General features: G+C 42.5%; 1 protein-coding gene across 1 annotated transcript in view; it reads left to right on the forward strand.

Annotated features, from left to right (window-relative positions):
- Positions 1-10,284, forward strand: part of ZMYND12 (zinc finger MYND-type containing 12) — a 333,883-nt gene extending 323,599 nt beyond the window's left edge. The window contains exon 8 of the mRNA XM_083162730.1: positions 8,382-10,284. Coding sequence (XP_083018856.1) covers positions 8,382-8,513 — 132 coding nt within the window. The 3' untranslated portion in view covers positions 8,514-10,284. The remainder of the gene's footprint in view (positions 1-8,381) is intronic.
- Positions 10,285-11,957: the final 1,673 nt, after the last annotated feature.

Consider the following 11,957-nt stretch of genomic DNA (forward strand, 5'->3'; position numbering starts at 1 on the left):
CACACCCCACCGAGCACGGCGACAGGTGAGTATGTATGGGTTCGGGGGGGAGGGGCCGCTTTGGGGCATGGAGACACCCCACATGTCTTCTGCTTGTGACAGGGATGAGCCCCGGTCCGACTACTAACCCAGCGGGACATGTGGTGCTGGGCAGCTGGATGAGGGGTTGTGCAGCCCGGGAGGGAGCCCACTGTCAGGTGCAGGAGGCATGGTGCTGCCAAGTACTCAGATCTGTCCATGTCAGCTCGCCCGCTGCAGGTAAGAGCAGCCCCGTGTGCCCTGTGTTGCCAGCTATGCGAGGGGGCACCGGGAGAGGGGTCTGCCTGCCTGACCTACGCAGCGCTTACTCTCCCTTCTGATCCCTCAAGCCTCAATTGTCTGGGATTTATTTACTGAACTAATTAATGCAATTTCATATTTGTCACTGCTGTTGCCTGTTGCTGTCTGAAATATCTGAGTGTGGCATGGGCATCTTGGTGTGGGCCATATGTTTGATGGGCATTTCTGTGTGGGCTACATGGGCATCTCTGTGTGGGCCTTATGTATAATGGGCATCTCTGTGTAGGCCTTATGTATAACGGGCATCTCTGTGTGGGCCTTATGTATAACGGGCATCTCTGTGTGGGCCTTATGTATAACGGGCATCTCTGTGTGGGCCTTATGTATAACAGGCATCTCTGTGTGTGGCATATGTATAACGGGCATCTCTGTGTGCGGCACATGTATAATAAGCATTATGGAGTGGGGCATATGTATAATGGACATCACAGTGTGGGGCATATGTATAATGGGCATCACGGTGTGTGGCATATGTATAATGGAGCATTATGGTGTGTGGCATATGTATAATGGGCATTACGGTCTAGCATATGTATAATGGGCATCACGGTGTGTGGCATATGTATAATGGGCATCACGGTGTGTGGCATATGTATAATGGGAATCTCGATGTGTGGCATATGTATAATAAGCGTTACGGAGTCATATGTATAATGGGCCAATTCTCGGCGTGCAGGTTCTCAACGTGGGCAATTCCAATGTAACGGATGTAACTCTCAGATACAATAATTGTTGTAAACATCTAGATTGCTACCAATTTCAAATGCACACAAAGATGCAAATTTTACCACAATTGTATCTACCACTGGTGAATAAAAATATGAAGTGTGAACAAGCCTCCCTCACCATTGTTGTCTGCTATAAATTAATTCATTGTTTAAATGTAACGGATGTAACCTGGATATGACATGGTAATTTCTGAAATAAAATACATGTCTGATTTCTCTGAAACTACAACAAATATTTATTCCATGCTTTTTAGCAATAAAGCATACACTACACAGATTGTTTCAGGAAAATTTTTCTTATTACCTTGACAATATTTAAAGGAATGTATGTAACGGATGTAACCAGAATATCGTCACGGATGTAACTATCAAATACATCAAATACGTTAATCAGGAAATGAAAAAAGGCCCAATTAACTGGTACAGGGTCATTTACCTTTCTAACAATGTTTGCAGATGGGTACTATATCTCATTATCTTGTTTTGGCCATAACCACCCACTGGCTGGATGCCTCACCCGAACACAGAATTCTCCATTCTCATTTATATCAGTGACAGTCCCACAAAAAAAACTGTGCCTATTCAAAATATGAATTTCAGAGTCCATCAGTCATAGGGGAGTATGCAATCACAATATTTCCGACAGGGGAATAAGCGGAGGGACCCTATTCAATGCTGTCTTTACTGACCGCATTGAAGAGGGTGCATTGCAGAATGAGCCTCACTTTAAAAGCTGGCGGGCATGTTCTGCCAATATCAGCCGTGGATTGTCGCGATTCTGGAGTCAGATTGACATCACGGCCATTTTTCGGCCACGCCCCCTTTCGCCGATCCAATGTCCTGCCTGCCGATTTGCTGTCAGGCAAACAGAGAACGGGCCAGGATCGTGCCTGTCGGGAGGGATCGAGAGCCATGATCCTAGATTGCATACCCCCCCCATAGTCTATAGTCATAGTCTATAGTAATTTTAAAAAATCGGTTGGTAACAGTGTGTCACATGACATGCTGCCAGTTTGTCTTATTTCAGTAATGGTCAGACACTGATTGTGACCACTGATTATTGTGGTTTTCTGAAAACAAAGATAAGAAACTTGGATTATTGTAGTATATAACACAAATTGAGGACATGTACTGTCATGAATTATATGTTGATAATCATTATTTCATGTGTTTTTTTAATATGCAAGAGAGAAATACAAAGAAGGAAGCTATGACACCTGCAGGGTATCTGTCACATGTACTGTTTGTGAGGCTTTTACTGTTTTTGTTAAGCAGCTAATAATGGAAGGATTGTCGTGACACAAGTGATTTTGAGGGACTTGAGGGATTAATGCATGATGATTAACACCTTCTCTTTTGCGTTTTCACATTTCTGTCATACTGTTTCTTGTTTTGACTGCTTCTGCTCGCCTTCTGGCACAAGTCCATTCAGTCTGGCTCTGTATTTTCTCATTCTTTCTGCAGGTGTCATACTGTAGCTTCCTTATTTGTATTTCTGGTACTCTTTACTTAGAAGGGCGCCCACGATTTTGATCGTGGGCATCGTTAGTAAAAAATCTCGGGCATCTCGGGGATTGAATGCACTAAAAAATCGGGTGCGATCAACCGACGAGATGCCCGAGATTTCCCATAGGGAACAATGTTAAATGTCTCAATTGACCCAATTTTCCTGTTCAATGCCTCAATTGACCCGATTTTTCCATAGGAAACAATGTTAAATGGGCCACAGAGGCCAAATAGGCACCCTGAAGTGTATAATGGCCACCCAAATTGTTAACGCCACCCCACGATCAACGTCAACCCGATGCGTGGCGAGCGCAGCGAGCCCGCGAGGGGCGGCGGTACGCGTCCTACGACCTTTTCATACCCCCACTATCCACGTCGGCGTGGAGTTGAGAATAGAAAGTGTGGCGAGCGCAGCGAGCCACCGAGCCCGAAGCGTGGCGAGCGCAGCGAGCCCCGCGAGGGTACGCGGACAGCTGTGAAGCCCGCGAGGGGACACGGATACCTGTGAAGGTATCCGCGTCCCCTCGCGGGGCTCGCTGCGCTCGCCACGCTTCGGGCTCGGTGGCTCGCTGCGCTCGCCACACTTTCTATTCTCAACTCCACGCCGACGTGGATAGTGGGGGTATGAAAAGGTCGTAGGACGCGTACCGCCGCCCCTCGCGGGCTCGCTGCGCTCGCCACGCTTCGGGTTGACGTTGATCGTGGGGTGGCGTTAACAATTCGGGTGGCCATTATTCACTTCAGGGTGCCTATTTGGCCTCTGTGGCCCATTTAACATTGTTTCCTATGGAAAAATTGGGTCAATTGAGGCATTGAACAGGAAAATCGGGTCAATTGAGACATTTAACATTGTTCCCTATGGGAAATCTCGGGCATCTCGTCGGTTGATCGCACCCGATTTTTTAGTGCATTCAATCCCCGAGATGCCCGAGATGGGCGCCCTTCTAAGTAAAGAGTACCGTATTTCTCTCTTGCATATTGTCCATCTGGGATACTGTATGTTGTTAATGTAACACATGTAACATAAACTATGTTACATCCGTTATGTTAAGCGTGTTACATAGGTTACAGTACAGAACTGCCAAAGGTAATAAATTGTGACCAAATGTCAAAGGAATTTTTAATCCTCTCATAAACCATTAGAGATCTGGTAAATATCATGCATTTACTCATCTTTTTAACCAAAATATGGAAAAAATACCAAAAAAAGGTGCCACATGTAACTCTTTCACTAACATAAAACCACATGAAATACTGGTTATCAACATACAGTATAGGGTGAAATGTAATAGGACGAGGGATTCGGAAAGTGAGAGATTTGGTAAGAAATCTCCAGGTTTTTTTTAAAGCGGCAATCATTTACACATCGAAATCAAACTGATTTTGCAGTGTAAATGATTGCTGCTTTAAAAAAAAAACTGGAGATTTCTCACCAAATCTCTCACTTTCTGAATCTCTCATCCCATTAAATCTCACCCATAGGGCGAGATTTAGTGGTTTGACCATTTTTGAGAAAATGCGATTTTTTTTCTCAAATCGCCCTATATCGCCGTTTTTTAAAATCGCATTTTTGCAGCGAATTCGCATATTTAATGAGGTGTGTATTCCGGCATGAAAAGTGCGAGACAGTGCGATATAGGGCGATTTTCGGAATGAAAAAGTGTGATTTTTAGTCATGAAAAGGTGCGATTTTGGTGAAATATGCGATTTTGTCATAAAAAAAAAAAAAAAACGGCGTGAGGTCCCCCCTCCTGTACATAACCAGCCCCGGGCTCATTGAGCCGGACCTGGTTCCAAAAATAAGGGGGACAAAATGCGTAGGGGTCCCCCGTATTTCTGAAACCAGCCCCGGACTCTTGGACCAGTCCGGGTTCCAAAAATACGGGGAACAAAAAATCTGGGGGTACCCCGTATTTTGAAACCAGCACCGGGCTCCAACAGCCCACAGTGTCATGCCACAGCCGGGGGACACAAGTCCCAGCATGCGGGGCATTAATGGGCCCGCTGGGACTTGTAGTCCACCTGTAAAAAGTGTCCCCCGGCTGTGGCATGACACTGCGGGCTGTTGGAGCCCGGTGCTGGTTTCAAAATACGGGGGACCCCAGATTTTTTGTCCCCCGTATTTTTGGAACCAGGTCCGGGTCAATGAGCCCGGGGCTGGTTATGTACAGAAGGGGGGACCTCACGCCGTTTTTTTTTTTTTTTTTACTTTTACACATATTTTACCAAAGAACCATACACAGATCACAATGATCTGTGCATGGTTCTGACAAAATCGCCATGTTTCTGTCTTTTTTTTTTTTTTTTTTAGACCATTTTTTTGGGCGATTTCCAAATTTGCATCTCATTAAACATGCAAATTGTATATTTTTCAATGGGGAAAACATCTGGATGCGAATTCCGGAGTTAAAAAAATAGCACTTTCAGAAAGACGATTTTCGCATCTCATTAATTATGCAAATTCGGGAAAAAGTGCGAAAACTGAAGTTTTTGCGATAAAAATTGCCAAAAACCCAATATCGACCTCTAATAAATGTCACTCATAGTTTCTTACAGTACATGTCCTCAATTTGTGTTATTTACTATAATAATCCCTTATTTTTCTTACCCTTGTTTTCAGAAAACAGCAATAGATAATCAGTGGTCACAATTGGTCACAATCAGTGTATGTAAAATAAGACAAAATGGCAGTATGTCATGTGACACCCTGTTACCAACCGATTTTTTTTAAATACTATAGACTATGACTGATGCACTGGGATATTCATATTCTGAATATCCCAACTTTTTTTTTTCATGACCATGTCCACTTTTTGTTGGAATTGCCCATATACACAAATACAAAAGGCTCAGCACTCAGCATAATAAATAAATACCCCTTTTACACTGCCGCAAAAGCCCGGGTCTTGGGTGGGTCAGACCCGGTGTAATTGGGACACACCATGTCCCTTTACACAGGACTTCTACCCAGGTCCTGACCTGGGCAGAACACGGTTAGGACCTGAGTAGAGGGTGGTGTAAATGGGTAAGGCGTGTCATCCGACCTTGCTCCCATTTACAGCAATGGGGGATGTGCAACCTGCGGACCGCCTGCAGACAGCAGACTCTGCAGACAGCAGTGGCAGCAGCGGAGGAGGTGAATGGATGCCTGTGTGCGGCAACCATTCACCTCCCGAACGACGGCTGGGGGCAGCCCAGCAGCTTACCTTGGTACTGGGCTTCCCCCAGCACAGTGATCAGCGGTCCTGGCGGGGATGACCGTGGTCCCGGTGCTTGGAGATGATGTCATGTCATGTGCAAGAAAATCATTGCTTGGCATTTAAATTCAGTATCTGAAAAAGTTGTCTGTGGACAACGAAACGCGTCATGCAGGTGTTACAGTCTGACATTGGGACTCTAAACAGATACCATCTTTATTGGGACTCTAAACAGCTACTACCCTCACTTGAACCAACTCTCCACAAGAGACACCACCACCTGCTATTCACCGGACTGCCTTACTAAAGGACTGAGACCAAGTATCCCAATTCCATCAGGATCAGGTTCTTGTTTCCGGTCAGGTTTATGGACACCCGCCATTCCAGCCTTTCCCCAATACCATCTGGGAGATTGTGATCTATCCACCTGTGAGAGTAACCATAGGAACAAATGAGAAACTGTATATTATCTATCTGTCCCCACTAATGCATGACATCCTCTCAGGCCAGGGCCGGACTGGGACCAGAAATTGGCCCTGGCATTTTGAGGACACAGGCCCACCTGCACTAGGCGGGACCCTTGCGCAACAAAAAGGGGGCGTGGTCTCATGGAAAGGAGGCGTTGCATCAGAAAAAGAAGGCATTACACATTTTGAAACATACCGTAATGCCCATTACAGAATATGACAATCTGGACCCCACAGGCTGCTCCCCCTGTATAATAACAGGACACAACAGGCTGCTCCCCCTGTATTATTATAATAACTGGACACCACAGGATGATCACCTGTATAATAATAGCACACAACAGGCTGCTTCCCCTGTATAATGATAATAATAACAACAACAACAACAACAGGACCCCACAGGCTGCTCCCCCTGTATAATAACAGGACACAACAGGCTGCTCCCCCTGTGTTATAATAATAACTGGACACCACAGGATGATCACCTGTATAATAATAGCACACAACAGGCTGCTTCCCCTGTATAATGATAATAATAACAACAACAGGACCCCTCAGGCTGCTTCACCCCCCCCCCCCCCCCCCCCCCATAATTACAGTTAGGAAATACCAATATACAAGTAAGGCAGTTATTTTATAAAAATCAGCACAAATAATCAAATGCAAAGTTCACATGACAGAGTCTGGAGACAGAGAGGGGGAGGGGTAAGAGAGAGAGACAGAGAGGGGGAAGGAAAAGAAACTATAGAAAGACAGATGGACAGAGAGTGAGACAGACAGGACAGAAACCAAGAGAGAGAAGGAGAGGGGGGGGGGGTAAATAAAATACACAATAACAATACTACATTCTACTGTATTATCCCAGCTCCTGAATGTGATGTCTGGATGTCAGGTCTCTCCCCCACGCTGCTGCCTGCTCCTGCCTCTGAGCTGCCATCTTCCTCCCTCAGTCACTTCGTTTAGCTTTCACTTTGTGCTCAAAGCAGAGCACAAAGCAAGAGGACGACACCTAGAGGCACCCAGCGGTACTGCAGTGACTGTATGTCACTGTCTGTCACTCTCGTGTCTTCTCCTCCTTACAGTATATTGGCCGCGGCGGGTATGATGCTGGACTCAAATTCGGCCCACCTGGCCATCGGCCCTTCTGGCATTTGCCAGAAGGGCCAGATGGCCAGTCCGGCCCTGTCTCAGGCTGTACACCACTATTGTTATTTTTATATGTGCAATTGCTTTTTAATCCTATTTTTTATTAGTAAAAATAAAATAATTTGTACTACCCAATTGGTCATACCCTGTTAAATTATATTATTTAGCGCTCCACCACCCCTTTTCGTGTGTCAGTATCTGAGATAGTACACAAAATTTACTTCATGTTTTGAAACCTTGTTTTATGCACAAATAAAATATATTTGTGTGTGTTTCATGTGTTAAGTGTGTTTGTACAATGTAAATGCAAGATAGTTCAAGATACATAATTGAAATATAAAAATATTCTGAAATACGGAATAATCCATTATCCAAAATTCTTCTGGTCCAGAGCAATTTGGATAAGGGATACTAAATCTGTATTAATTTAGGTGTGGAAAAATGGCCCAAATAGCGTATGCTAAATTCAGTAAGAAATGTTTTATGCTTAACTGCATTTTATAGGTACAGATGTACACCTTTGATGGTGAGACCTGCCATATTGGACATAAGTGTGTCTCAGCACAGCTAATATAAAATGTTCATTGTGGACTATAAGTGTCACAGGAGTAACAGGTTGTTAAGGATCAAAAAGGGTTGAGATTATACCTAATAGTGTGTACACATGGTGAGACTTTTCCTTAGATTTTGTCTATATAGTTCAAATCGATTCGACAAATGTTTTTTGCAACATTTGATGCAGATTCGATATTGATGCACGCTTCCGTGTAGTGTAAATTGATTGGAAAAGTAGACTTGCCAGGTAAGACTACATAGTAAAAATCTGATGTAAAAAAGCAGTAGAGAACTCAAATAGTACAAATAGAATAGGGCAAATGGAATAAAAAACCAGGTCTCACGGTGTATATACACCATTAAGAAAAGAAAATTGGCAGACTAGATGCGCCAAGTGGTCATTACCTGCCATAAATTTTCTATGTCGCTTTGTTTTCTTACAGGCACATGAATGGGGCAAGAAACTTCTTCAACTTACTCGACAACTACCAAAGTATGATAAACCAGACAGCATTGCAGCTCTAATAGAGAGCATTGGAAGGAAATTGTCTACAAAACAAGTTACCTCCCCCTGATATAATTACAAACAACTGTATAATCAAATAAAAATAGTTTTTGTTACAAAGTCAGAAAAACTGTTGCATAGATCAGGGAAAATGAATGGTAACCTGGCAAATTGCATTTTATTCTTATAACTAAAATCTATTTTATAACGTTATGCATAGTTGAAAATGACAGCCCTCCCCCTCTAATCTTTGCAGGTTAAGGCAAAAAGTTGGGCAAAGGTGGTGGGGTCTAGGGGGCTGATGATTCCATTCACTCTAAATCTCTGTATTGCCAGTAGTAAAGGGCATTGGCATTGCATGTGGGGGGGGGGGGGCGTGCTGACACATTTCAGACTTTTAATCATATTGATCAGAGTGGGCAAGTATGGTTAATATAATAATTAGCAGTAATGTTATACTTTATAATTATGACTACAGAAGTTGTTGATATTTAGTGCAATTTATGTAACCCTTTGTAGGTCATTATTAGACAAAAGTGGAATTATTATATGTAAAACCTAAATTCCGTCTGTATACTGTAAATGGTTCTTCGTAGTGATCAGTTTAGTTTTCTATTATTTTCCTGTAGTAGTGTTTGAATGAATTAAACATATTCTCTTATTTAACATACTGCATATAAATGAATAAAAAATTAAATATTAAAAGGAACCACTAAGGTACCTTCTAGTTATTATTTTCAAGCTATTTCTGGGTAGCCATAGTTTTCATTTTTTTATTTTAAAAAGTCTTACTGTACCAAGGTCTTCGGGATAAAATTACTTCATTCAGGTAGCATTACTCGTTTTTACACTTCTAACTACACACCTGTCTTATACAAATTATATTAGGATAGACTTATTAATGTAGCATATATTAAGCCATTAGAGCAATTTTTCGCTACAACAAGGAGCATTATTAGCATTGTTAATGTATGAACAGGATAACCCCTTCTCTGGCAATCACAGAAATTTTCTGGGCTATCTATGCTTCAGTGGTAACACTGGCATTCCCAGAAAATTTCCGGGAATCTCAACGCCGCTGTCTTGAGTGAGCGACGAGCTCAGCTTCAGCCGCTGCCCGGCTCCAGGTTCTTAGCCCCGGCTCCTTCCTCCTGGTTTCCTAGCACACAGCCGGGTGGCCAGGGACAGGGCCGGAAAGCAGCTAATATAGTCACAGCAGAAGGAAGAGAAAGGAAAAGGATTGTCTTTTTTGCTGGCGCACTAAGGAAAAGAAAGAGTAACAAGTAAAATATACCTTTTAATTTTATACTAATTAAAACCGTTTAATTGAAAATATAAACCACATGAATACATTGAACGAACATTGAACAATAAAATGAGAGGCACGCGTAGTGCACAGCAGTGCTGGCTGGCCCTGGGAGACACAGCAGGGTTTTTTTTTTTTTAGGGAGCGCTCTCCAAAAATAACCTGCCCTGTGGGGAGCACTACATAAAAAAACACCAATGAAGGGGTTAATCCCCGGAGTGGGAAGAGAAAACTCCCCTCTCTGGAGATCTCGATAAATCCTGTAGATTAGGGGTCACGTTTTCCATGTCACCTGGCAGATGCACAGGTGCATTCATTACTCGTTGATACGTTTTAAAAGATCCACAGATACGTTTTAACCCCTTCCTGACACAGCCAGTTTTTGCCTTCCTGACAGAGCCCTTTTTTTTCAAATCTGACATGTATCACTTAAGTGGGGATAACTTTTTTTGCTTTTACTTATCCCAGTGATTTTGAGATTGTTTTCTCGTGACACATTGTACTTCAAATTAGTGGTAAATTTGGGTCGATACAGTCTGTGTTTTTTTGTGAAAAATACCAAAATGTCGTAAAAAAATGGAAAATTTAGCAATTTGCAAAATGTTAAATTTTCTGCTTGTGAGACAAATAATCATACCACTCAAAATAGTTAATAACTAACATAGACCATATGTCTACTTTATGTTTCCATCATTATTTCAACTTCCTTTTAATTTTTTTGGACACTAGGAGGCTTACAATATGAATAGCAAATTCTCAAATTTTCAAGAAAATTTCAAACACTGATTTTTTTAGGGACCAGTTCAGTTCTGATGTGACTTTGAGGGACTTGTATGTGAGACACCCCCATAAATGATGCCATTTCAAAAACTGCACCCCTCACAGTATTCAAAACAGCATTTTGGAAGTTTGTTAACCCTTTAGGTGTTTCACAGGAATTAAAACAAAGTGTAGGTGAAATTTCAAAATTTCATTTTTTTTGCAGATTTGCAATTTTAATACATTTTTCTAAGGAACACAGTAGATTTTACTAGAGAAATGTGACTAAAAATTGATTCCCCCAATTCTTTTGTTTTCATAAATATCCTATATGTGGCCCTAGTGTGCACGTTGACCAAACCACAGGCTTCATAATAGAAGGAGCACCTACTTGATTTTGGAGCCTCCTTTTTATGAGATTATTTTTTAGGCACCATGTAGGTTTCTAGGCACCATAAGATGCTAAAATTTAGGAACCCCCCCACAAGTGACCCCATTTTGCAAACTACACCCCTCAGGGAATTCACCAATTTTGATACAACTGGGCAGTGAAAATGAAAAATTACATTTTTTTACACAAAAATGCAGTTCTGGCTCAAAATTTTTCATTTTCAGAAGGTATGAAGGAGAAAAAGCACCCCAAAATCTGTGCCCCAATTTCTCCCGAGTACGGCAATGCCTCACATGTGACCAAAAAATACCATTTGGGTGCATGGCAGGACTCAGAAGGGAAGGAGTGATTTTTGGATTTTGCAGCTCAGATTCTGGTGGAATGTTGGTGGGTGCTATGTCGCATTAGCAAGACCCCCCAACCACCAATACAGTGGAACCCCCCACAAGTGACCCCATTTTGCAAACTACACCCCTCAGGGAATTCATCTAGGGGTATAGTGTACATTTCAAACCCCCAGGGGTTTCACCAATTTTGATACAACTGGGCAGTGAAAATGAAAAATTACATTTTTTTACACAAAAATGCAGTTCTGGCTCAAAAATTTTCATTTTCAGAAGGTATGAAGGAGAAAAAACACCCCAAAATCTGTGCCCCAATTTCTCCCGAGTACGGCAATGCCTCACATGTGACCAAATAATACCATTTGGGTGCATGGCAGGACTCAGAAGGGAAGGAGTGATTTTTGGATTTTGCAGCTCAGATTCTGGTGGAATGTTGGTGGGTGCTATGTCGCATTAGCAAGACCCCCCAAGCACCAATACAGTGGAACCCCCCCACAAGTGACCCCATTTTGCAAACTACACCCCTCAGGGAATTCATCTAGGGGTATAGTGTACATTTCAAACCCCCAGGGGTTTCACCAATTTTGATACAACTGGGCTGTGCAAATGAAAAATTACATTTTTTACACAAAAATGCAGTTCTGGCTCAAAATTTTTCATTTTCACAAGGAATGAAGGAGACAAAGCACCCAAAAATCTGTGCCCCAATTTCTC

Source organism: Crinia signifera, chromosome 19, assembly GCF_055691185.1.
Source record: "Crinia signifera chromosome 19, ASM5569118v1, whole genome shotgun sequence".
NCBI lineage: Eukaryota > Metazoa > Chordata > Amphibia > Anura > Myobatrachidae > Crinia > Crinia signifera.